This window comes from Scyliorhinus canicula, chromosome 15, assembly GCF_902713615.1.
Source record: "Scyliorhinus canicula chromosome 15, sScyCan1.1, whole genome shotgun sequence".
Taxonomy (NCBI): domain Eukaryota; kingdom Metazoa; phylum Chordata; class Chondrichthyes; order Carcharhiniformes; family Scyliorhinidae; genus Scyliorhinus; species Scyliorhinus canicula.
In genome coordinates, this window is record NC_052160.1 from 71,219,750 (window position 1) to 71,245,644 (window position 25,895).

The 25,895-nt window shown below is 46.5% G+C and overlaps 1 protein-coding gene across 1 annotated transcript in view; it reads left to right on the forward strand.

The window, feature by feature from the left end:
• LOC119978797 (uncharacterized protein C16orf96) overlaps nt 1-25,895 on the forward strand; it is a 215,449-nt gene that overhangs the window by 14,502 nt on the left and 175,052 nt on the right. The window contains exon 2 of the mRNA XM_038820672.1: nt 14,386-14,469. Coding sequence (XP_038676600.1) covers nt 14,386-14,469 — 84 coding nt within the window. The remainder of the gene's footprint in view (nt 1-14,385; nt 14,470-25,895) is intronic.

Genomic DNA, 25,895 nt, shown 5'->3' on the forward strand with positions numbered 1-25,895 from the left:
ATAGGCTATTGGCCGTTCTTCCCCATTCCTTCCTCTATGGCAGTGGTTCTCAACCTTTTTTAACCCATGGACCCCTTTTCCTCTTAATTTTTTTTGTGGACCCCCATAGTGAGTAATTAAGAAAAAAATGCAGATTTCTTCAATGAGATCCCTGTGGCTGATGCTGCTCAACGAGTTTTTTAATATTCGGCTCCATCGAGGTCAATGATAGTCGAAGATCACCCTTTTTCACAATGTCGAGTCTATTACGAGCTTTTGATAATAAGTGAAAAAAACGACTAAATCCTGATTCAACAAGGTAAGATTATGGAAAAGCTATAACGTAGAGCTGTGCTTTATCCCAGAGTAGTGGGTACTTTTTAGCAGTGTCATTTGTTTTCCATATATTATGCTTCCCATCTTTGAATTTTGCGTGCAATATTTCATCACTTTGTAATTCAATGAGGGTCTCCTGTAAAGAAATGTTATTCATAACTTGAGTTAGGATGAAAAATCTGAAAGAAAAATAGTTTGAATCGAACTATGAACTTTATTAAACATATGAAAACTGCGTTCCAGGCAAAGCAAGGCATATTCTCTTCACCCATAAGTTTATGAATCCCAAGGGAGATTAGTGGGACAATTAGGGCCACAGCAAATGCACCATTTTGGTTCTGAGCCCCTTCAGCCCTCAAGGTAAATTAGATAGATTATAATCTCTCTTTGACCTTTGTCAGTGCGAGAGAGAGAGAGGTGAATATTCATCATGAAAACAAACATCTAAGGTCGCTGCCTGCTACCTGAGAAAAGATGGGTGATTTTCACCTCCATTTGTTCTAGGTAACTTTAAATTTACGACACTGTCAAATGTAAAGTTTTTTCTTCTACTTGATTGCCATAAAAAATTCATAGCTACATGAATATTTCTACTTTTAGTATTTTAATATGGTGTAGATTACTGTAAAAAAATTATTCTCAGTAATAACAATTGTTCTGAAGTAGAATTGCTCTATGGACCACTAAAATATCACCGTGGACCCCCAATTCGGTATTTTTTTTGTGTGGACCCCCAATAATGTTACATGGACCCCCAGGGTCCATGTGGACCCCGGTTGAGAACCACTGCTCTATGGGCTAAGACGGCTCCTACCCCATATGGGGATGCATCACAAGTGACCACAAACTCCTTCCTTGGGTCATAATGCTCTAGGACATTTTCGGATGACAGCTGTTCCTTAATGTCCCTAAATGCTCGGTTTTGGCGGGTGGACCATTTCCATTCTTGCCCCTTTTTTAGTAGCTGGTGGAGGGGTTCTAGGATGGACGCCCTATTTTCAATAAATTTTCCATAATAGGTTACCAACCGTAGAAATGATCGTAACTCCTGGACCGTGGTGGGAGCCGAGGCTTCTTTTATTGCCCTTACTCTGTCTTCTAATGGATGTAAGCCTGACTCGTCTACTTTATATAATTGTTCCCCTTCGGAGGAGGATGGGGCGTCTAGGTTGTGTACTTCCCTGCGTCCCCACCTGCTATTCCTCTTTTGCACCTCCTTCTAAGGTTTCTGTCGTTGTTACCCCACTCTGTCTGGTGCCAGAAATGGTCCTTCTCTGTTGGGGAGCCTCAGCCAGTACTTCCCTCTGTCTCCAGTTAGTCCTGGCAGACTTGGGGTCAGTTCTGGGGTTTTCATTTTTCCCTCTATTCCTCGGGTTTTTCCTGAGAGCAGCTATCTGGTAGCAGAACCCGTTGTGGTAGATCTTCTCACAGGTATCTACCTCCATTGGCGCCCCACTTGCTGCCTTTTCTAGGGACAGTGCGAGCTGTAACGCCTGCCTGCAGTCTAGCTCTGTTTCCGCCAACAGGCGTTTCTGTATTGTGAGGTCGTTTATACCACACACTAACCGGTCCCGAAGCATTTCATTTAGCGTCGGGCCGAACTCGTATTTTTCCGCCAGCCTTCTCAGGCGGGTCAAGAAATTCGTGACTGACTCCTTGTCTTCCCGCTTCGCTGTGTAAAATCTGTACCTACGCAAAATGAGTGGTTTTGGGTCGTAGTGCTCTTTCACCAATTCAGTTACTTCTTGGAAAGTGTTCGTGTCCGGCGCATCGGGATAAGTCAGACTACATATAATGGCGAAAGCGGAGGGTCCGCACGCCGACAGCAGGATAAGCCGTCTCCTTTCGTCCGTCAGTATATCATTTGCCCGGAAGAAGTAAAACATTCTCTCCACATACTGGGACCAGTCCTCAATAGCCGGGTCGAAAGCCTCTAACCTCCCAAAAAATGGCATTTTTAAAATGGCAAGGCTTACCCTCCGAGTGTGGCAGCTGGTCTCCGCAAAATTCGTAGTTTACCTCGTTGCCACTGTAGTAATCCACGGGTGGCAGGAGTTCCGTCACCACACCAATATTTATTTACAATAACAATATTACAGGAGCAGCTACAAACAGTGCTGCTAGCAGTCCAGTCAACTTAAGACTGGCCCACAAAGCCTACACAGGTGATTATATGGGCCCCCTCAATGAGCTATCATTGAGGGAGCTCATACTCCAATTGGCCAACCAATAAAGCCAATTGGAGTTCATTACATAACTAATAATCCTATTTTATATCACATTCGTTTGTTCAATTCCTCATTCCCTCCTTTTATCATTTCATGATAACCTATCGGTCCAATCCATAGCTACGGCCCCTCATCTAAGAAGATTTGTCGCTGCATTTCCAATTCTTGTTGCAGCACCACGTCATCCGCTGCACCCTTGTGGATCCTAACAGCCAAGATTCTAGGGGCGTCTATCTGTTCCAGTGCACCCTGCATTTTACCCATCACGCATTTAAGGATGGCCAGGCCCACAAAGATGCAGCCGAGTGCCACTGCTAAATACATGACCATATTTATCAACCAGTCCTTCCAACCTCCGAATCCCCAGTTACCCCAAGAGCCAGGGTCCTGCATACCATCCAGGTGATCCCGTAAGCGATCCATAATGTAGTGATGTTAGCGGTTAGGTCTTGAATTCCCATGATACACTTGCCCTGCACTATGGCACATACCCCACCCTCACGGGCCAGAAGATAGTCAAGAGCGTACCGGTTCTGCATGGCAAACAACCACAGCTGAGCCGATTCCTTGGTTATTGCCCTGAGGGCTCCCAAGTTTTCGTTTCCCAGGATGGTAAGGCTACAAATAAAATAATTCCTATCGCTGACCGCCAAGGAACCCCCCACACCTCCCAGTTTCAAGACGCTTTGAATTCCCCATCCGGCTGAGTGGCCCTGGTTGGGTGCTAGAACCTGAGGTTTTATCCAGTTCTCGCAGAATTCGGCTGAGACTGCCCGGCGTGCCAACTGATTGTGCAGTATCCACGCAGAGGGGCAGGGGACTGTGGTGGGGACTAGAGTCCCAATAGCAATTTGGCGGGAAAATGGGGGTGACAAAACATTGGTCGCTGTGCCATTAAAAAAAAGTAGTATCCTAGTAGTAGTCAAGGACAGTGGTGGGAAGTTGTGTGTGGAGGCTGAGGAGATAAGCGAGATACTAAATGAATACTTTTCGTCAGTATTCACTCAAGAAAAAGATAATATTGTGGAGGAGAATGCTGAGACCCAGGCTATTAGAATAGATGGCATTGAGGTGCGTAGGGAAGAAGTGTTGGCAATTCTGGACAAGGTGAAAATAGATAAGTCCCCGGGGCCGGATGGGATTTATCCTAGGATTCTCTGGGAAGCCAGGGAAGAGATTGCTGAGCCTTTGGCTTTGATTTTTAGGTCATCATTGGCTACAGGAATAGTGCCAGAGGACTGGAGGATAGCAAATGTGGTCCCTTTGTTCAAGAAGGGGAGTAGAGATAACCCCGGTAACTATAGGCCGGTGAGCCTAACGTCTGTGGTGGGTAAGGTCTTGGAGAGGATTATAAAAGATACGATTTATAATCATCTAGATAGGAATAATATGATTAGGGATAGTCAGCATGGTTTTGTGAAGGGTAGGTCATGCCTCACAAACCTTATCGAGTTCTTTGAGAAGGTGACTGAACAGGTAGACGAGGGTAGAGCAGTTGATGTGGTATATATGGATTTCAGTAAAGCGTTTGATAAGGTTCCCCACGGTCGGCTATTGCAGAAAATACGGAGGCTGGGGATTGAGGGTGATTTAGAGATGTGGATCAGAAATTGGCTAGTTGAAAGAAGACAGAGAGTGGTGGTTGATGGGAAATGTTCAGAATGGAGTTCAGTTACGAGTGGCGTACCACAAGGATCTGTTCTGGGGCCGTTGCTGTTTGTCATTTTTATAAATGACCTAGAGGAGGGCGCAGAAGGATGGGTGAGTAAATTTGCAGACGACACTAAAGTCGGTGGAGTTGTAGACAGTGCGGAAGGATGTTGCAGGTTACAGAGGGACATAGATAAGCTGCAGACCTGGGCTGAGAGGTGGCAAATGGAGTTTAATGTGGAGAAGTGTGAGGTGATTCACTTTGGAAAGAATAACAGGAATGCGGAATATTTGGCTAATGGTAAAATTCTTGGTAGTGTGGATGAGCAGAGGGATCTCGGTGTCCATGTACATAGATCCCTGAAAGTTGCCACCCAGGTTGATAGGGTTGTGAAGAAGGCGTATGGTGTGTTGGCCTTTATTGGTAGAGGGATTGAGTTCCGGAGCCATGAGGTCATGTTGCAGTTGTACAAAACTCTAGTACGGCCGCATTTGGAGTATTGCGTACAGTTCTGGTCGCCTCATTATAGGAAGGACGTGGAAGCTTTGGAACGGGTGCAGAGGAGATTTACCAGGATGTTGCCTGGTATGGAGGGAAAATCTTATGAGGAAATGCTGATGGACTTGAGGTTGTTTTCGTTAGAGAGAAGAAGGTTAAGAGGTGACTTAATAGAGGCATACAAAATGATCAGAGGGTTAGATAGGGTGGACAGCGAGAGCCTTCTCCCGCGGATGGGGGTGGCTAGCACGAGGGGACATAGCCTTAAATTGAGGGGTAATAGATATAGGACAGAGGTCAGAGGTGGGTTTTTTACGCAAAGAGTGGTGAGGCCGTGGAATGCCCTACCTGCAACAGTAGTGAACTCGCCAACATTGAGGGCATTAAAAAATTTATTGGATAAGCATATGGATGATAAGGGCATAGTGTAGGTTAGATGGCCTTTAGTTTTTTTTTCCATGTCGGTGCAACATTGAGGGCCGAAGGGCCTGTACTGCGCTGTATCGTTCTATGTTCTATGTTCTATGTTCTATGCTCCGTGTACAGGCTAGCATCACAATCAATATATCGGCTGAGCAGGGATCGCCCAGTAGCCCAGTTTATCCAGCTTTGGAACACCCATTCGGGCCTCCTATCAATGCGGAAAGCCCTAGTCCCAACAGTGATATGAGAGACATTCACCCAGCCACAAAGGAGCTGGAGGCCGGCGTTCAATGGAACGAGGTGGTGTTGTAACAGATGCACCGATGCGGGGTTCGGATAACAGACAACCCGTCACTGGCCATACAAGCGGTGGTAGATCTGGTAGAAGAGATTCATACTGCCCAGGTTTCCCTCATTCTGGGTCCTAAATGAATTAAGTATATCTCCTGATAACCTACGTTCTAGTTGTACTCCCCTTCTCACACGCTCCGTCCTCTCTCTAGTCCCCCCCCTCTCTCTCACAACCTCTTCCTACCCTCTCCGCACGGTCTGACTTTACCTTTATGGCACATCCAAAATCAAATTTACATGTACTCCAAAAACAAGGCAATGTCCATGCAATGTTCCCTTCCCATCGCCGGGACCGGTGCAATTGCTTCATGAGTCCTGCATTGTCCGTTAATCTGATGACCTTCCATGAGTCGATACCATGTCCTCGTATATGGGTACAGCGAAGAACGTCACCGCTGCATAAGTGGAACGTCTTTGTAGTTTGGTTGGGGTTACAGATGTAGATGATATTTCCCTTTTCCATTTCCGCCGCCGATGTCACTCCAAGCGAGGAGAGGCCGAAGATTACACAGGCGGTGCGTAGTCAACCCATCATGCTCCACACCTGTAAAACAGCGCTGGGTAAGGGAGGCAGGTTAGTGACTGACCTTTTTACAGTGGTGGAGGTGGACCCAAGCACTCTGCATCTCCACTTTAACTGCAGTGGGGGTGGTAATGAGAACTTGGAAGGGCCCCTCCCATCATGGCTCCGACCCTTTCCAAGTCCAATTTGTGACCATGACATAACTACCAGGCTGCACTGAAAGCGAGCTATGTAATGGGGACGGTGACGGGTGAGGCGCGGACCTGGCCATGGAGCTCCTTGAGGACCGTAGTGAGGGCTAGAACATAGGTAGTAATTTCTTCAGTCATATGGTGAAACTGAAACAGTCTGGGAACTGGGTTCCAGGGAGTCCTAAGGGGCCTTCCATAAAGGATCTCGGCAGGAGAGAGCCGTGCCGTAACCCGCAGCTGGAAGAGGGCAACGGGGAGCAACTTAAGCCATGTCAGTCCCGTGTCTGCTCTTAATTTATCCAATTTAGTTTTGAGGGTCTGATTGTGTCTCTCAACCAACCCGGCCGCCTGCGGTCTGTACGCACAGTGTAACTGCTGGCGTGTGCCCAACTGGGAGCAGAACTCCTTGTTAATCTGTCCAATAAAATGAGGCCCGTTATCAGGACTTAACTGAGCTGGTATGCCGTACCGAGGAATGATTCCCGCATCAGAACTTTAACCACAGTAGCAGCTTTATTATCGGTAGTCGGATACGCCTCAACCCATCTGCTGAACACATCCACAATGACCAAAACAAATTTATAACATTGACACCTTTCCAACTCAATGTAATCCATTTGGAGCGTCTCAAAGGGACCACTGGACAACGGGGTTTGCCCCATACCACAAGGGATACCTTTGCTGGTGTTATATTGCTGACAAATCAAACACCGATTACTGATACTCTGGGCCAGCCCCTGCATTTTAGGGTGCCACCAAGTGTTCAGTAACAAATCACTAGTCCCCCGAGCCCCACAGTGAGTTGCAAAGTGTACACATTCGATGACCCATAAAGCTAGTACATCAGACATACAAGTCTGATGTGCTGGCGTGGTCCATTAAGAAGAAACAGAATTATATGTACAACCTAACCGTTTCCACATTTGTTTATCACTCTTAAGAGCGTCCTTCTATAACCTTATGACGTCTTGAATGGTTGGCATTGGCTTGTCAGAGGCAGACCTATTTATTGCAGAACATTTAGTCTGACTCAATATTTTAGGCACCATCACTTGCTGAGTTTGCGCGGCTGTCCGCGCTTCACAATCTGCTCGTTCATTACCAATGTCAACTGGGGTCTTACCGTTTGTATGGGCAGCGCATTTAATGACGGAAATCTGCGCGGGCATAAGGAGGGCCTGCAGTAGGTCATTAACTAAACCCCGGTGGGATATCTCCGTGCCTGCCGAGGTAAGGAATCTCCTGTTCTTCCAGAGTTGTCCGAAGTCATGAACTACCCCGAAGGCGTATCGTGAGTCAGTGTAAATATTTACCCGGCGATCTGCCCCAAGTATACATACACGGTTAAGGGCAAAAAGTTTGGCTTGTTGGGCTGAATAAGGGGTCTGAAAAGCGTCCGCTCCTAGGGTCAGGCCATCCTGATCCACGATTGCGTAACTAGACAGTCTCTGGCCAGTGGGGCTTATTAATGCACTGCCATCAACATACATAATCATGACAGGTTGATCTAACGGAATATCACTCAGATCTTCCCTTATTGTAGTATGTTAAACGGTGCTATGTCTTTTCGTCCGACGTCATTTCGTCCAACGACACTTCGTCCACGTCTTTTGGTCCAACGTATTTTTGTCCGCCCGTCTTTTGGTCCAACGTCACTTCGTCCAATTATCCAATTACAAATTAACTCCGTATAAAACCATTCAATTGATAAAATGCAAGTACAATACAGAAAGTGAATTTAGTTGCTAAAATGCAAGTAATTGATAAAATGCAAGTAAAATGCAAGTTGAAAAATGCAGTTTAAAAATCTAAAAATGCAGTTAAAAAATCAAAAAGTTTACTAATAATTTTTTTTGTCTAAGACTTTTTGTAACTTGACTTTTTGTAACTTGTAGCACTCTACTCCACTCCCCACATTAACTTTTTATGCAATAAAGGTTTTTATTATCGGTCTCTTTCCTTTAACGAGCCTCGTTAAAGGATAGTTATTATCGTTCTCTTTCCTTTAACGAGCCTCGTTAAAGGATAGATATTATCGTTCTCTTTCTTAATTCGCCCATCCCGAAATGGCAAAGTTCATTGTGTCAATGAAGAGTAAAAGGAAAGTAGCTGATGGAAATAACTATATCTACGATTTTCATTCGAGCAGTCCAAACCTAGGAAAAGAATACTGGAGATGTGAGAAAAGAAGGCTATGTTCAGTGCGGATTCACATGGTAACGGAAAACAATGAGCCGAAAATTATTTATTTCTCTAATGAGCACCTTCATCCAGCTGATGTTGATTCGTTAAATGCGAGAAAAGCAGTTGCAGAATTAAAGCTTGAAGCGGTGGAAAACATAGCAGCAAGTTCGCGTAGCATACTAGCGGCCAAGTTTATGCAGCTATCAGAAAATACCTGCTCTCAACTCCCTAGGTTGCCCGTCGTCTCAAGAACTATTCAAAGGTGCCGACAAAAAAATTCTGGATTTCCCGCTAATCCAGCGGCTAGACACGGTTTTGAAATACCTGATAAATATTGTAGACTTGACAATGGCGAACAGTTTCTGAGATACGATTCGGGCGCCGAGGATCAACAGCGCTTACTAATATTCGCATCAGAAAGTGCTCTTCAGGATTTAGCATCATATCATCATTGGGCATGCGATGGGACATTCAAGATTGTGCCACAACAGTGGTTTCAACTGTTCTGCATTCATTTACAAGTTAAAGGAAGCCGTTTTCCACGGGTCTTTGCATTACTGCCGAATAAAAGAAAGCAGACATACGAATTATTCTTTGACCAATTGAAAATTATGCAACCTAATGCAGATCCGATTGATATCATGGCAGATTTCGAAGTTGCAGTTCACAAGGCAATTAATTCATCATTCCTTAATTCATCTGTCGTGGCATGTTTGTTTCATTTGAGCCAATCTGTGTTTCGAAAAATTACCGATTTAGGCCTCAAAGAAAAATACAATACAGACTCTGAATTCTGTCTTAAAATTCGATGTTTTTCAGCATTAGCTTTCCTCCCCTTTGAAGATGTCGAAGAGGCTTATGAAGATTTGATAGACGATGAAGAAATACCTGCTGAATTCATCGTTTACTTCGACTTGACTTACATAGGCATTGTGAGAGGACGTGGTGCCAGACGAAGGAGTGAAACACCTACATTCCCGACAGCTGTATGGAATGTTAATCAGCGTGTTCTACAAGATCTACCGAGAAGAAATAATGCTGCTGAGAGGTTTCATTCTGCCATAAAGCGTTCGGTGGGTGGAGCTCATTTGAATATCTGGAGGTTAATCAAAACTCTGAAGGAAGAGAGGAAGGGTTCATAATAGGCAAAAAGGCTCAAATTCTTCGGGGAGATCAGTCGACTTCATGTACGCGATATAAGAAAATAACTGAACGCCTCAAAAGATTGGTCGTTGAATATGATTCTACAACAAAAATTGATTTCTTGAGGAATGTTGCTTATAATTTACTTCAATTTTAAGTAATTTCGGGAATTTGAAGTAATTAGTAAACTTTTATATTTTTTAACTGCATTTTTAGATTTTTAAACTGCATTTTTCAACTTGCATTTTACTTACATTTTATCAATTACTTGCATTTTAGCAACTAAATTCATTTGCTGTATTGTACTTGCATTTTATCAATTAAATGGTTTTATACGGAGTTAATTTGTAATTGGATAATTGGACGAAGTGACGTTGGACCAAAAGACGGGCGGACAAAAAGACGTTGGACCAAAAGACGTGGACGAAGTGTCGTTGGACAAAGTGACGTCGGACGAAAAGATGCGACACGATGTTAAACGTATTCGATGCTGTGATATGAAGAGGCAAAAGTTCTGCTCCTTTTTCATCAAACCACTTTTATTTGTTCCAACTGACTCTACACAGAACTCTGCATATCACCTGATCCGGAGGCCGCCTGAAGCCCCTTTACATATCAGTGTCAATCATTCAACATTTAACATAAATGAGATAACTAATTGTAATGTCTCTTAACCCATTACTTAACAGTCTCCCCTTCCTTGGAGAAAAAAAAACAATTAGGTGAAAACAAAATTTCAAGAAACTAAAATTTCAAGAAACGAAAACACACACGTGATTCCCCCCTTTTTTTTTGAGTAGAAGAAAAACAACATTCATAGAAACAGACGCCCTTCATTCACAACATCCAAAAGTTTCTGTGAACTAGTCCCTCTTTTCTTAAAACAGTCTGATAGTTGATAGCTACTGTCAACCCATTTAATTTTTGTTATTTCCCCTCTGTCCAACATCTGCTTCAAACTTGCGATGTCTATCCGTAACCTCTTTTCATTGACACGTTTTGTAGAGTGCACATTTTCCCACAGGGATTCATTGGCAATGTGACAGTCAATAGGTATATTACCCAAATCCCCTAATCCCAAAATTTCTGTCAATATCTGACTTATAAAAAAAGGCCATATCCACCGCTTCCACTAAGCTTAACGTCTCAGCAGCCAAAGTGCTTTTGACCACTCTCCTTATTTTCTTTGTTTCCCACACAAGAGGGCAACATTTACCATTGTTCCCCAAAAGGAAAATTATAAAACCTCCTGCGCTTGAAACTCCATCATATAAATTTGCATAGGACGCATCACTATAAACTATGAGTTTCAAATGCCTAAGATCACTTAAAACCAGGAACTTCAAAACACACTCCTGCATTTTTAGTTTGGCCAACACTTTATTTGCTCTTATTATGTCTTCCACTTTGGGATCATTCATTTTTGTACTCAACTCTAAGACATCAAAACTCACGTCCGGTCTAGTCTGTCTACCTAACCAGTTTAGTTGCCCAATTAAACTTCGCAGTTGCTCTTTTTCTATCTTCGAAACCATTGCGTCTTTTTGTGAAACCCGGCCACGACTAATTGCTATTGGGCTGATGCTTTCCAAATAAAATTGCTGACATAAAGTTACCCCTAACTTAGTCTGTCCGATTTCCAGTCCAATATATTTAAATGCACCTGAAACCCGACTTCCAACCCTGAATTCGTTTCTCAAACCAGAGATTACAATAGCTTCAAAATCACTAGTCCCACCCCACAAAAAATCATCGACATGCATCATAAAGATGCCAGCAAAATTTCCTTTATAGTGCCAGTAAAATATTGCAGGATCTGCTTTCAAATGGCAACAGCCTAACTTTAACAAGACTGACCTTACCGAAAAGTACCACACTCTAGATGCATCATTTAATCCATATACACATTTGTTCAACTTCCAGAGTACCCCTTCTGTGTTAGCTGCTTCTTTAGGAGGATGGAGAAAAATGTCTCTCTGGAGCTGATGCCCCTGCAAAAAGGCAGCTTTTATATCTATAGATTTGCATTCCCATGCCTTTGTCACTAATAGAGCCAAGAAGATCTTTAAAATAACCTTTCCTGCTGTAGGTGAATCTTTTTCATTACATACTCAGTCTTAATCTTTGTAACGGAGCCCCCTTCCTGGCCTACACCCTCCTTCCAATAAAATCTGACTGCCCGGGCCATCTGGGAAGTGTCATTCTCTGTCCAATTCATGTTATTACATTTCACGGCAGTAGCCACGGAAGGTGGTAGGCAATGCATTAACATAGCACAAAATTGAGGGGAATTCTGACCATTTTGGTACAGCAAGGTGCCTGACTGCCCACGGTAGATTTCATTAAAGCGTTCCAGAAATTCCTCTGGTTCCTCGGTCTTTTTAGGTTTGAGGTCTAAGATAGCAGAGATGTTTATGGGCTTTTGAAATGTGGCATTCAACGCATTCAGGATTTGTGCCCGTCTATCATCGTCCAGGGCATGGGCTTGCTGAAGTGCGGCGTGGCTAGCATAATTTAAGTGGTTGAGATGACTGCAGTACTCTGCTGGGGTTAAAACCTGCTGGACGAGGGCCCAGAGGTCCCTAGAATCAGCTTGATAAACTGAGATGGTAGTTCTCAGATAGTCCACGAAAGCAGCAGGAGATTTCTTCCTGTCTGGGATTGCAGCCAGAATAGCCATCATCTCACTGGGTCTTCATGGGAGATAAACGTCTATTATGGGCTGGGCTGCTGCTGCTGTTGCAGCATCAGGGTTGGGTATTTTCCTAATCGGCAACTGTCTCAGAGTCTCACTAGGGGGCGCTTTAGCGGATTCCTCTGGCTCTTCAAAGACTTTGATGTTCTTCCCTTCCGATAGGAGGAGCTCCGGCTCCTCAGAACCATTCCCGTCCTCACCCTTTGTTCTCATACTTTTCTGTCCTACCATATCGGCCTTAAGGGATCTAGATGGTATGCGTAATTGTTTCTGGATAGCATCAGGCCCCTCTCTCATTGTCCAAGATTAGGTCCTAGAGCTAACTGGGCTTGTGGAACTGAGCTCCCCTTCTCTAACAGATGGTGAAGGTGCAGAAATAGGACCCAAACTATCAACCGAAGGTATTGATATTGATACAATATCAATGATATTGGTGCAGTTGGGACTCTACCTGACGTGGTCCAATTCTCTAGGTCATCATCTGCCTCTGTCAATGCAAGGCCAGCCATTGAACTACGTAGCCCATTTTTTTTACTCGAGTCTGCCCTGTCAGATATCTACCTCTCTTTACTTGCACGCTTTTTGAATGCACACTCCTTTTTCAAGATCTCCAGAGTTTTCTGGTTCCCCCCTTCACTAATTAGGATCCCCATTTTAAGGGCATTTTCTTGCCAACTTGATAACATGATCTTATCCCTCTCCTCTTGACAATATTGTCTCCATAATCCAATCAGCTCTTTGGCCCGCATACTTTGTTTTTTTTTCCAGATTTCACCTTGAACTTGTTTAATAATCTCCAGATCTTTAGTGCCCCCTAGTGGCCATTCGTCACCCAATGTCTTCCTTAAAGTTGCTGAAATTTTTCTAAAATCTCGCTTTATCTGGATAAATATCACATAATATTTGCAATGAACTGTTTGGATCACTCGTGTCATCCAAGCAATTCCCCATAATCTCGAACTAGTCCTCAAGACTGCGTTGTTCACCACTACAGTCCAAGGATACAATTTTAGCTTAATCAATTATAGTTTGCAAAACACACGTGGAACTGAACTGTCCTTCCGACATCTCATCAATTCCGCAATCAACCCTATCACTATTACGACATCCCATCAGTCTTTTTCAACCCTCAGTTGCACCTACATCGACTGAATTTTTAAATTTTCTAATCCCCAGACTGACCTTTGATTTCGTCGAGACGATCTTTCCCTACCAACCGTGAGTGACCAGACCAATCAGACCATGAGAAAAGGAGAAAATCAATGTGGTCATTTTCCAGCTGCTCACATTGTGGGCCCATTTCCACTTTTCCTTGCCCAACATCAGTCTAATTCTGATTTTGCAGTTGGCCGGTGACCGTCTGGAGAAATCCCGGATTTTGGCACTAAATGACAATATTGAGTTCTTTACCCGTCAGTCTGGCCTCAATAAAAGTTGAGATGGATTTGTAGGTATAGTATTATTTATTTTTAACCAACTTGCAAGGCTGACTCGCTCCACAGAGATTCGGAACACACAGGCGGTCTTCTGAAACCCCGGAACCGAGTGAAATCGGAGACAAAGAAATCTCTGCAAATATCATTCAAATGGCATCAAGTTTCACATACAAGATTCCCATAGGTCATCCTATACACCTCCTGACCTGGCCATATATCCTGATTGGCTCACTTCGCATTCCTCAACTCTGGGCCTCTTGTTACCCAGCATCCTTTTCCCCATCCTCCACGAAGCTCCCTCCCCCCTCCCTGGCCATGCTTTCTGAATCCCTTTGTCCTTTGTTTGTGAACTCACTACTATCAGACTAGCTCACATCTACATTATTCTAACTAATAATCCTATTTTATATCACATTCGTTTGTTCAATTCCTCACCGGAGCATTCCGGCATTTCGTCCCTGTTTACACCCTTCCGGGTGAGCAATCACCTGCTATTCCAGTATCTTAAATCTGAATAGATGTTGTTATTTTGGCGATTGCAGGAATCCTGGTCACTGACATAATGTACGGGCGTTTTGTTAGCTTTACAGAAATGCCAGCCAAATGTCTGCATTTGAAGCTATTGTTAGCAATATCAGAATTTCTGTTATTACTGTAGATGGTATTTAGAGTACATGATAATCTGAACCGTTACTGGAATATGTTTATCTGCAAGAAAAGTAATCACACTTCTATCTGTACTTTCAGGCTATGTCAACATTACAGGAATTGATGAATGCAATTAATCAGTTAACTGGTACCAATGAAACACTGAGGAGGGAGCTCGAAAAAGTAAGTTAATAGCACTCCTAAATATTTGCAGAGTAAACTCTTGACTGATTGTGTCCAATTTTTGTGCTTTTCCCCTTATTGTCAGTATGAAAGAATTCCTTTACTTTTCACAGTACTTGTCAAATCTTTATGAAGATATTGTCATTTTTAAATATTTGCCACCTGTCTGAAAGTAGATTTGTCTGACGGAGACTCCTAAATTCTGGCCCCCTTACTTCCGGAGCTGCGTTGGAGACATGGAGCGGGATTCTCCGGTTCCCCCAGCTGCCTGTCTCTCGGTGGCATGCCATTCGCTGCCAGCGGGATTCTATACTCCTGCTGCTTGTCAATGGGATTTCCCATTGAAACCACCCCATACCTTCAGGAAACCTGCAGGTGAGTTGGTGGGGGGGTTGGGGGGGGGGGGGGGGGGGGGGAGTGGCGGTGGGATGCGCTGCCAGCGGGAAAAGTGAATTGCAACAGTTGGAGCATTCTGACCACGATTTGTGAGGAGAGGCCACAATTGCATCCTTGGTTAGCTTTGTTCATGTGATAGCAGAGGAGATTTATCAGAATGCTGCCTGGGCTGGAGAGTTTCAGTTATGAAGAGAGATTGGATAGACTTGTATTGCTTTCCTTGGAGCAGAGGAGACCGAGGGGGGACAGGATTGAGACGTGTAAAATTATGAAGTTCATAAATAGAGTAGACAGGATGAAACTTTTCCCCAGGGGGCATAGATTTAAGGTAAGGGGCAGGAGGTAGGTAAGGGGCATTCAAGGGTGTAGCCGCGGAAATGTCTCCACCTGTTTTTTGAGGAAAGTCCCGGACCTGGAGGTATCTGAAAGCATTTCCCGGGGGCAGGCCGAACTTCTCCTCCAGCACCTTCCAGCTAGGGAAAGTCCCATCTATAAACAGGTCCCCCATCCTTCTAATGCCTGCCCTATACCAGCTTTGGAACCCCCCGTCGATCTTGCCCGGAGCAAATCTATGGTTGTTCCATATCGGGGTCCAAACTGAAGCCCCCTCCTCCTTCCTGTGCCTCCTCCACTGACCCCAGACCCTCAGTGCCGCCGTCACCACCGGGCTTGTGGTGTATCGTGCCGGTGAGAATGGCAGCGGTGCCGTTACTAGTGCCCCTAGGCTGGTGCCTTTACATGACGCCGCCTCCAGCTGCCCCCACTAGCCAACCCCTCCTCCATTACCCATTTCCTAATCATGGCCGCATTGGCAGCCCAATAGTAGCGTGGATGACAAACTGCTCACTTTTACCCACGTTCAACTTGTACCCCGAGAAGCTCCCAAAGTCCCCCAGGATCTGCATGACCTCCCCCATCCCCTCTAGCGGGTCCGAAATATACAATAGCAGGTCATCCGTGTAGACGGAAACCCGGTGCTCCCTCCCCCCCCCCTCCCATCCTTGGACCAGCCCGTTCCTCTAAGTCCTCAGCGCTATGGCCAACGGCTCAATTGCCAGGGCAAATAGTAACGGGCATAGGGGGCACCACTGCCTCTTCCCTCGGTACAGCCTAAAATACTCCGACCTCAGCCAGTTCATAGAACATAGAACATAGAACAGTACAGCACAGAACCGGCCCTTCGGCCCTCGATGTTGTGCCGAGCAATGATAACCCTACTCAAACCCACGTATCCACCCTATACCCGTAACCCAACAACCTTAACCTTACTTTTTAGGACACTACGGGCAATTTAGCATGGCCAATCCACCTAACCCGCACATCTTTGGACTGTGGGAGGAAACCGGAGCACCCGGAGGAAACCCACACACACACACGGGGAGGACGTGCAGACTCCACACAGACAGTGACCCAGCCGGGAATCGAACCTGGGACCCTGGAGCTGTGAAGCATTTGTGCTAACCACCATGCTACCGTGTTGCCCCAATGGACACACTCGCTACGGGGGCCTGTGTTCGTGGACACACTCGCTACGGGGGCCTGATACTGTAGCTTGACCCACCCTATGAATCCCTCCCCGAATCCAAACCTACCTAACACTTCACACAGGTACTCCCACTCCACCCTGTCAAATGCCTTCTCTGCATCCATTGCAGCCACTACTTCCTCATCCCCTCCCTCCGAGGGCATCATAATTATATTCAGGAGCCTCCTCACATTTGTATTCAGTTGCCTGCTCTTAACAAAACCCATCTGGTCCTACTTTTTTTTTTTTTTTTTATAAATTTAGCGTACCCAATTATTTTTTCAATTAAGGGGCAATTTAGCGTAGCCAATCCACCTACCCTGCACATCTTTTGGGTTGTGGGGGCGAAACCCACGCAGACACGGGGAGAATGTGCAAACTCCTCACGGACAGTGACCCAGGGCCGGGATTCGAACCCGGGTCCTCAGCGCCGTAGGCAGCAATGCTAACCACTGTGCCACCGTGCCGCCCATCTGGTCCTACTTGATCACTCCCGGGACGAGTCCTCTATTCTGGTAGCCAGAATTTTTACCAACAATTTGGCATCTACATTCAGGAGCGATATCGGCCTGTAAGACCCACAATGAAGCGGATCCTTCTCCCTCTTCAAAATGAGCGAGTTCATTGCCTGTGACATCGTTGGGGGGAGGGTTCCTCTCTCCTTTGCCTTGTTAAAGGTTCTTAGCAGGAGCGGGCTCAGTAGCTCCAAGAACTTCTTATAAAATTCTACAGGAAAGCCGTCTGGATCCGGGGCCTTGCCCGACTGCATACTTGCTGGTCCCTTAACTATCTACTCCAACTCAATCAGGGCCCCCAGTCCCTCCACCCGATCCTCGTCGACGCTTGGGAACCTCAATCAATCCATAAATTGCTTCATCCCTTTCCCTCCCCTTGGGGGTTCTGACTCGTACAGCTTCCCATAAAACTCCTTGAAGACTTCATTGATCCTCTCTGGACTCCTCTCTCCTGCAAAGTTGGTGCGCCAGCATCCTACTTGCTTTCTCCCCATACTTGTAGACTGCCCCTTTCACTTTCCTCAACTGCGCCTCCGCCTTCCCCGTGATCTGGAAATCGAACTCCGCCTGTAATTTCCGGCGCTCCTTTAGCAGCCCCCCCTCGGGGGCCTCCGCGTACTTCCTGTCTACCCTAAGCATCTCTCCCACCAGCCTCTCTCTCTTCTCTCTGTGGGACCAAATAGAGATTACCTCCCCTCTGATGACCGCCTTCATAGCCTCCCAAGCCGCTTCTGCAGTTACTTCCCCTGTGTCATTCGTTGTCACATAGTCCTGAATGCTCCTCCTTATCCGCCCACACACCTCTTCATCCGCTAGCAGCCCCACATCCAGTCTCCAGAGAGCACGCTGCCCCCGCTCAGTCCCCAGTCGCAGGTCTACCCATCGCGGGGCATGGTCCGAGACCGCAATGGCCGAATACTCAACCCCCTCCACCCTCGGGATTAAAGCCCTGCTCAACAGAAAAAAGTGAATCCGTGAGTAGACTTTGTGGACGTGAGAGCAAAGGAGAACTCCTTCACCCTTGGCCGGCCCATTCAGGCGCCTCACATTCCACGTGATCAGCCTGGACGGTGGGGTTGACCTCCCCCCTCCCTGCCGACGAGGCATCTCGCTTTTTCAGCCAGCCACGTGCCCGCGTCCCTCGCTCGCTCCAGCCCTCCAGCCGGAGGCCCCCCAACTCGACTCTCCATCTATCCCCAACAGTTGGCTCCCCTTCACTCAACAAAGCAACAACCTTTCCCCAACCCCTCAGCCCCCCAATCCCAACCCCCCATGCCAAGCACCCGCTTAGCATTGATTCCCCCCCCCTTTGCGCTTCTGTAAGTCAGCTGACCCATGCTGACCCCGGTCGCTCCCGCCTCTATCTCCAACCTTACTATTGTCTCCTCCTTCGGGCCCCAATCCACACTCTCCCGCAGGGTAAGAGGGCAAGTGCCATCCGGATCCTTTCCACCGGACAACACAACCGGTGTTACCCTGAAACAAAAAAAACAGGAAAAGAAAAGCAAACTTAAATTCTACTAACACACATACACCAAGGCCAACACCCGGTTACACATTTCCGCCAGCGTGTTTCACCTACGTACAGCTGCCCCTTAGTTCAAGTCCAGCTTTTCGTGCTTAATGAATGTCCATGCCTCGTCCGGCGTATCAAAATAATGGTGCCTGCCCTTGTACATTACCCAAAGTCTCGCCGGATGCAGGAGCCCAAATGTCACCCCTTTGCTGTGGAGGACCGCCTTAGCCCGGTTGAAACCTGCACGTCTCCTCGCCAGTTCAGCTGCCAAGTCCTGGTATATGCGAATCTCGCCGTTCTCCCACTTACTGCTTCGCTCCTTCTTTGCCCAACGCAGGACTAGCTCCCTGTCTGTAAAGTGGTGGAACCTTATCACCATCGCCCTCGGTGGTTCATTCACCCTCTGTTTCCTCGCAAGGACTCCGTCCAGTTCCAGGGGCCGCGGGAAGGCCCCCGCGCCCATCAGCGTCCCCAGCATTGTAGTAACGTACGTGCTCGCGTCCGCCCCCTCCACACCTTCAGGAAGGCCCAAGATCTGCAGGTTGTGACTCCGAGACCTATACTCGAGGTCATCCAGTCTCTCCTGCCATCTCTTGTGTAGGGTCTCGTGTGCCTCCACCCTGACCGCCAGGCCCAGGATCTCGTCCTCATTCTCGGATACCTTCCTCTCTACCTCTGTAAATCGCCTTCTCCTCTACTTTCTGAACCTCCTCCATTTTTTCCACGGAGGCCTTCATAGGGGCCAGCATCTCCGTCTTTAGCTCTGCGAAGCAGCTCCTCAGAAACTCTTGCTGGTCTCTCGACCACTGAGCCCACGCTTCATGGTTTGCGCTGGCCGCCATTTTGTCCTCCCAGACCTGCTCCGCTCTCTTCCCAGCAATCGCTCATTTCATGGCCCCGCTCCTGGTTCCTTCCATTCAGCACTGAGGGGTTCTCTCCAGCGTCCTTTCCCATGCCGGTATTCGCCTTTGAAGTGCCGTTGTTGTCCCGTTTAAAGGCCCGAAATCCCAATCCCGGCGGGAGCTGCCGTGTGTGCGACCTAGTCGGACATGGCCGCTACTGGAAGTCCTCATGGCTGCCACTGTTCATCGGTGGTGGAGGGATTGAACGTTTATGGCAGGGGGAGCAATCTTGTGTTGAGCTTCTTGTGTGTTGTTGGAGCTGCACTCATCCAGGCAAGTGGAGAGTATTTCATTACTTGTGCCCTGTAGATAGTGCACAGGCTTTGGGGGGAGGGGTCAGGAGGTGAGTTACTCGCCATAGTATTCTTAGCCTTTGGCCAGCCCTCATAGCCACAGTATTAATATGGCTAGTCCAGTTCCGTTTCTGATCAATGGTGACCTCCAGGATGTTGATTGTGGAGGATTCAGCGACGGTAATGCCATTGAATGTCAAGGGGGGATGGTTGGATTCTCTCTTTCAAACTCTCAACAATTGGGCATTTGCCAGCTGTGTATGCCACTGGGATCATTCCCACCGAAAGGCAATTAAGTTTTGGCTTGGCCACCAAATCTCCGAGGGCAGGTACCAACACGATGAAGCTGGAAAATCCCAGCCTATTCTCTTTCTTCCTTTAACATACTACCTTGATACCAATTATTTTGGCCAGCTATGCTAAAATCTGGCTTAGCGTCAACTTTTTGTTTGATAACACTCCTGCAAAGGGATTTTAAATGCAAATTTTTGTTGTTTGCCCCCCTACTCCTGTGTCGCCTTCTCCTTCAACGCCCCCCCCCCCCCCCCCCCCTCCCCATGCACCCCAAATCACAAAGTCTATCTTAATAGAATAATTCTAAAATGGAATTGGCTACCTTACTCTTCCGCAACACCACGCTTCCCTTTGACTGTCTATTGTTGCTTTTCTATCACCTATATAAGGGTGCATTATGTGCACTTTAGATCATGGGAGACACTTGCTTTGTTGTGGAAGCACTGACTCATCCTTGGGTTCGGTTTAGCATCTGCCGATTTCTGTGCAGCTGTAGCTTGCTGTTAGTGCCGGGAAGGATTACAAACTTCTGCGTTGCTGCAAAAGGGAGCTGTAGACTCAGGACACATCTGACAGATGCTGCACGCCATAGGCTTGGTCTGATGTTCCTCAAATATCATTCTTTTCAGGCAAACACTCTGGCAAGTTTTGGTTCCCACACTCTGAAGCCATAGGGAGCCTTCTCCTTGAATAAACCTTCACTAGAAATGGAGCATTGCCATCCTCCACATGCTGTTTCTTTCGATGCCTTGAGAAATTGTTCATTTTGGAATAAAGAATGAGAAGGCGGATTATTATTTAAATGGAGAGACTGCATAAAACCATAGCACAAGGGGACTTGGGGGTTCTTGTTCATGAAATCCATTCAGGTACAGAAGGTAATAGGGAAGGAGAATGGAATGCAGGCTTTTATTTCAAGGGGGCTGGAGTATAAAAGTAGAGGTGTTGCTGCAACTGTACAGGTACTACTGAGGCCACATTTAGAATAATATGGAGAGTTTTAGTCCTCTTATTTAAGGAAAGATACATTATCATTGGAGGCAGTACGGAAGAGGTTTAGTAGGGTTATCCTGGGTATGGAGGGATTACCATCTGAGGAAAGATTAAACAGGTTGGGTCTGTACCACTTGGCGTTGAGAAGAATTAGAGGTGATATCACTGAGACATAAAAGATTCCTAGTGGGTTGGACTGTGTAAATGTTGGGAGGACGTTGCCACTCATGGGAGAGTTTAGGATCAGAGGGCAGAGACGCAGAATAAGGGGGACCTCATTTCAGACGGATTTGAGGAAGACTTTCTTCTCCGAGTGGTGAATCTTTGGAATTCTTTATCCCAGGAAGCTGTGGAGGCAGAATCCTTGAACATTTTAAGGCCAAGATCGAAAGCTTTTTAATCAGTTGGGGAATTAAGGGTTATGGAGAGAAGACAGGAAAATGGACTTACATCAGCCAGGACTTAGATCTACCCCTCCCTCCCTCCTCCTCTAACCAAAAAAAAACACTAAGGATCCCAGCCGAGTAAAGATAAGAGGGAGGCTGGAGGGCAGGTAGAAGTAGAAAGTAGTCGAACCGTGATGTCTCAGCCTGCAGGTAAGTGATTGGCTGGTGACTGGTAAGTAGTTTTTCTTTTCCCGGAGGTGTTATCGTACGGGGCGCAGTGGTTGCTGAGTGAGTGCTTGCTGAGAAGGGGAGTAAATTTTTTTTAAAAACTGACTGTTGGGAGTTTCCAGCTGAATCCGGTCGGAGTGAGGACAGAGTGACTGCTGTGTAAGTAGTAAAGATTTAAATTGTTTGCGCAGGCCCATAACAGCTGATTGCTGTTCTTATGTGAGGTGCAGTGGTTGCTGGTTAAGTGTTTTATTTTTACCTGTATTTAAGTTGGGAAGTTCCTAAATCCTTGACACTACACTTGTAGTGTCCCCCACCCTTCCACCTCCTTTCACCTAAGGGGTAGAGTGAATAACAAGTAAGCTCTTTCTTTCTTTTTCTTTACCTAGAGTGGATGGGAGGGAAGGCAGTACAACGTTCCTCCTGCAGAATGTTTGAGGTGAGGGACGCCGTCAGTGTCCCTGCTGATTTCACCTGTGGGAAGTGCACCCATCTCAAGCTCCTCAGAAACCACGTTAGGGAACAGGAGCTGGAGCTGGATGAGCTTCGGATCATTTGGGAGGCAGAGGTGGTCATAGATAGTAGCTTCAGGGATGTAGTTAATCCAAAGAATCAAGATAGATGGGTGATGGTGAGAGGGGGCTGGGAGGAAGCAATCAGTGCAGGGATCCTCTGTCATCGTTCCCCTCAGTAACAAGTATACAGTTTTTGATACTGTTGAGGGGGACGACCTACCAGGGGTAAGCCACGGTGAACGGATCTCCAGCACTGATTGCGTCCCTGTGGCTCAGAAGGGAAGGAGGGAGAGCAGGAGAGCAATAGTTATTGGGGACTCGATAGTTAGAGGGACAGATAGACGGTCTGTGGCAGCGAAAGAGACTCAAGGATGGTATGTTGTCTCCCGGGTGCCAGGGTCCGTGACGTCTCGGACCGTGTTTTCAGAAACATTAAGGGGGAGGGGGGAACAGTCACAAGTTGTGGTACATATCGGTACCAACGACATAGGTAAGAGAAGGGACGGGGATTTAAAACAGGAATTTAGGGAGCTAGGGTGGAAGCTGAGAGCCAGGACAAACCATGTTGTCATCTCTGGTTTGTTGCCGTTGCCACGTGCTAGTGAGTCGAGGAACAGGGAGAGAGTGCAGATAAACACGTGGCTGCAGGGATAGTGTAGGAAGGAGGGTTTCAGTTATGTGGATAATTGGAGCACATTCTGGGGAAGGTGTGACCTGTACAGACAGGACAGTTTGCACCTGAACCAGATGGGCACCAATATCCTGGGAGGGAAATTTGCTACGGCTCTCCGGAGGGTTTTAAACTATTTTGTCAGGGGGCTGGGAAAACGAGCTGTAGTCCAGAAGCCAGTGTTGAGAGTAGTGAGGTATTGAGGAGTGTATCCAGGTCGCAAGAGTGTACCGGCAGACAGAAAGGTGGGTTGAAGTGTGTCTACTTCAATGCAAGGAGCATCCGGAATAAGGTAGGTGAACTTGGAGTGTGGATTGGTACTTGGGACTACAATGTTGTGGCCATTACGGAGACATGGTTAGAACAGGGACAGGAATGGTTGTTGGAAGTTCCAGGGTATAGATGTTTCAATAAGAGTAGGGGAGGTGGTAAAAGAGGTGGAGGAGTATCGATAAAAGAGGTGGAGGAGTAGCATTGTTAATCAAGGATAGTTTAACGGCTGCAGAAAGGCAGTTCGAAGGGGATCTGCCTACTGAGGTAATATGGGCCGAAGTTAGAAATAGGAAAGGAGTGGTCACATTGTTAGGAGTTTTCTATAGGCCCCCCAAATAGTAATAGAGATGTGGAGGAAGAAATTGCAAAACAGATTATGGATAGGTGTGGAGGTCTCAGGGTAGTTGTCATGGGTGACTTTAACTTTCCAAATATTGATTGGAACCTGTATTAGGTTGAACAGTTCGGATGGGGCAGTTTTTGTACAGTGTGTGCAGGAGGGTTTCCTGTCACAATATGTGGATAGGCCGACAAGAGGGGGGGCCACATTGGATTTGGTACTGGGTAATGAACCAGGCCAAGTGTTAGATTTGTTCGTGGGAGAGCACTTTGTAGATAGTGACCACAATTCTGTGGCTTTCACTATTGCAATGGAGAAGGATAGGGCCATACGGCAGGGCAAGGTTTATAATTGGGGGAGGGGTAATTATGATGCGAGTAGGCAAGAATTAGGGAGCATAAGATGGGAACAGAAACTGTCAGAGAAAGGCACAAATGAAAAGTGGAGCTTGTTCAAGGAACAAATACTGCGTGTCTTTCATAGGTATGTCTGTGTCAGGCAGGGAGGAAATGGCCATGTGAGGGAACCATGGTTCACAAAAGAAGTTAAATGTCTTGTCAAGAGGAAAAAGGAAGCGTATGTAAGGATGAGAAAACAAGGTTCAGTTGGGTCGCTTGAGGGTTATAAGGTAGCATGGAGTGAGCTTAAAAAAAAAGGGCTTAGGAGATCTGGGAGGGGGCATGAGAAGTCCTTGGGTCGGATAAAGGAAAACCCCAAGGCTTTTTACTCTTATGTGAGAAATAAAAGAATGACCAGAATGAGGGTAGGGCTGGTCAAGGACATAAGTGGGAACTTGTGCATGGAGTCAGAAGAAATAGGAGAGGCGTTGAATGAATACTTTTCTTCAGTGTTCACAAAGGACAGGGGCCATGTTTTTGAGGATGAGAGTGTGATACAGGAGGGTAGGCTGGAGGAGGTAGATGCTCTGAGGAAGGATGTATTAGCAATTTTGAAAAACCTTAGGGTTGACAAGTCCCCTGGGCCAGATGGAATATATCCAAGCATTCTTTGGGAGGCAAGGGATGAGATTGTAGAGCCTTTGGCTTTGATCTTTGGGTCCTCACTGTCCACGGGGATAGTGCCAGAGGACTGGAGAGTGGTGAATGTTGTTCCTCTGTTCTAGAAAAGGAATAGGAATGACCCTGGTAATTATAGGCCAGTTAGTGTTACTTCAGTGGTCGGTAAGTTAATGGAAAAGGTCCTGAAAGATAGGATTTATGACCATTTGGAAAGATGCAGCTTAATCTGGGATAGTCAACACGGATTTGTGAAGGGTAAGTCTTGCCTCACAAATTTGATTGAATTCTTTGTGGAGGTAACTAAGTGTGTAGATGAAGGTAGAGCAGTTGATGTCGTATACATGGATTTTAGTAAGGCATTTGATAAGGTTCCCCATGGTCGGCTTATGAAGAAAGTAAGGAGGTGTGGGATGCAGGGAAATTTGGCCAATTGGATAAGTAACTGGCTGTCACATAGAAGACAGAGGGTGGTGGTGGATGGAAAATTTTCAGATTGGAGACCAGTTACCAGCGGTGTACCACAGGGATCAGTGCTGGGTCCTCTGCTATTTGTGATTTTTCTCTATGACTTGGAGGAGGGGGCTGAAGGGTGGGTCAGTAAATTTGCTGATGACACCAAGATTGGTGGAGTAGTGGATGAGGTGGAGGGCTGTTGTAGGCTGCAAAGAAACATTAATAGGATGCAGAGCTGGGCCGAAAAATGGCAGATGGATTTTAACCCTGATAAGTGTGAGGTGATTCATTTTGGTAGAAAAAAATTGAATGCGGATTACAGGGTCAACGGCAGGGTTCTGAGGAATGTGGAGGAACAGAGAGATCTTGGGGTTCATGTGTACAGATCTCTGAAGGTTGCCACTCGAGTGGATAGAGCCGTGAAGAAGGCTTATAGTGTGTTAAAGTTTATTAACGGGGGCTTGAGTTTAAGAGCTGCGGGGTTATGCTGCAACTGTACATGACCCTGGTGAGACCACATTTGGAGTAGTGCGCGCAGTTCTGGTCACCTCATTATAGGAAGGATGTGGAAGCATTGGAAAGGGTGAAAAAGAGATTTACCAGGATGCCGCGTGGTTTGCAGGATAGGTCTTATAAGGAAAGGTTGAAGGAGCTAGAGCTTTTCTCTTTGGAGCGGAGGAGGATGAGAGGCGACTTAATAGGAGGTTTATAAGATGATGAGGGGGATAGATAGAGTGGACGTACAGAGACTATTTCCTCGGTTGGATGTAGCTATTACAAGGGGGCATAACTATACAATTCAGGGTGGGAGATATGGGAGGGATGTCTGAGGTAGGTTCTTTACTCAGAGAGTGGTTAGGGTGCGGAATGGACTGCCTGCTGTGATAGTGGTGTCGGACACTTTAGGAACTTTCAAGCGGTTATTGGATAGGCACATGGAGCACACCAGAATGACAGGGAGTGGGATAACTTGATCTTGATTTTGGACAACGTTCGGCACCACATCGAGGGTTGAAGGGCCTGTTCTGTGCTGTAACGTTCTATGTTCTATGGCGGAGCAGGCTTGAAGGGCTGAATGGCCTACTCCTGTCTTATGGTCTTGTGAGTC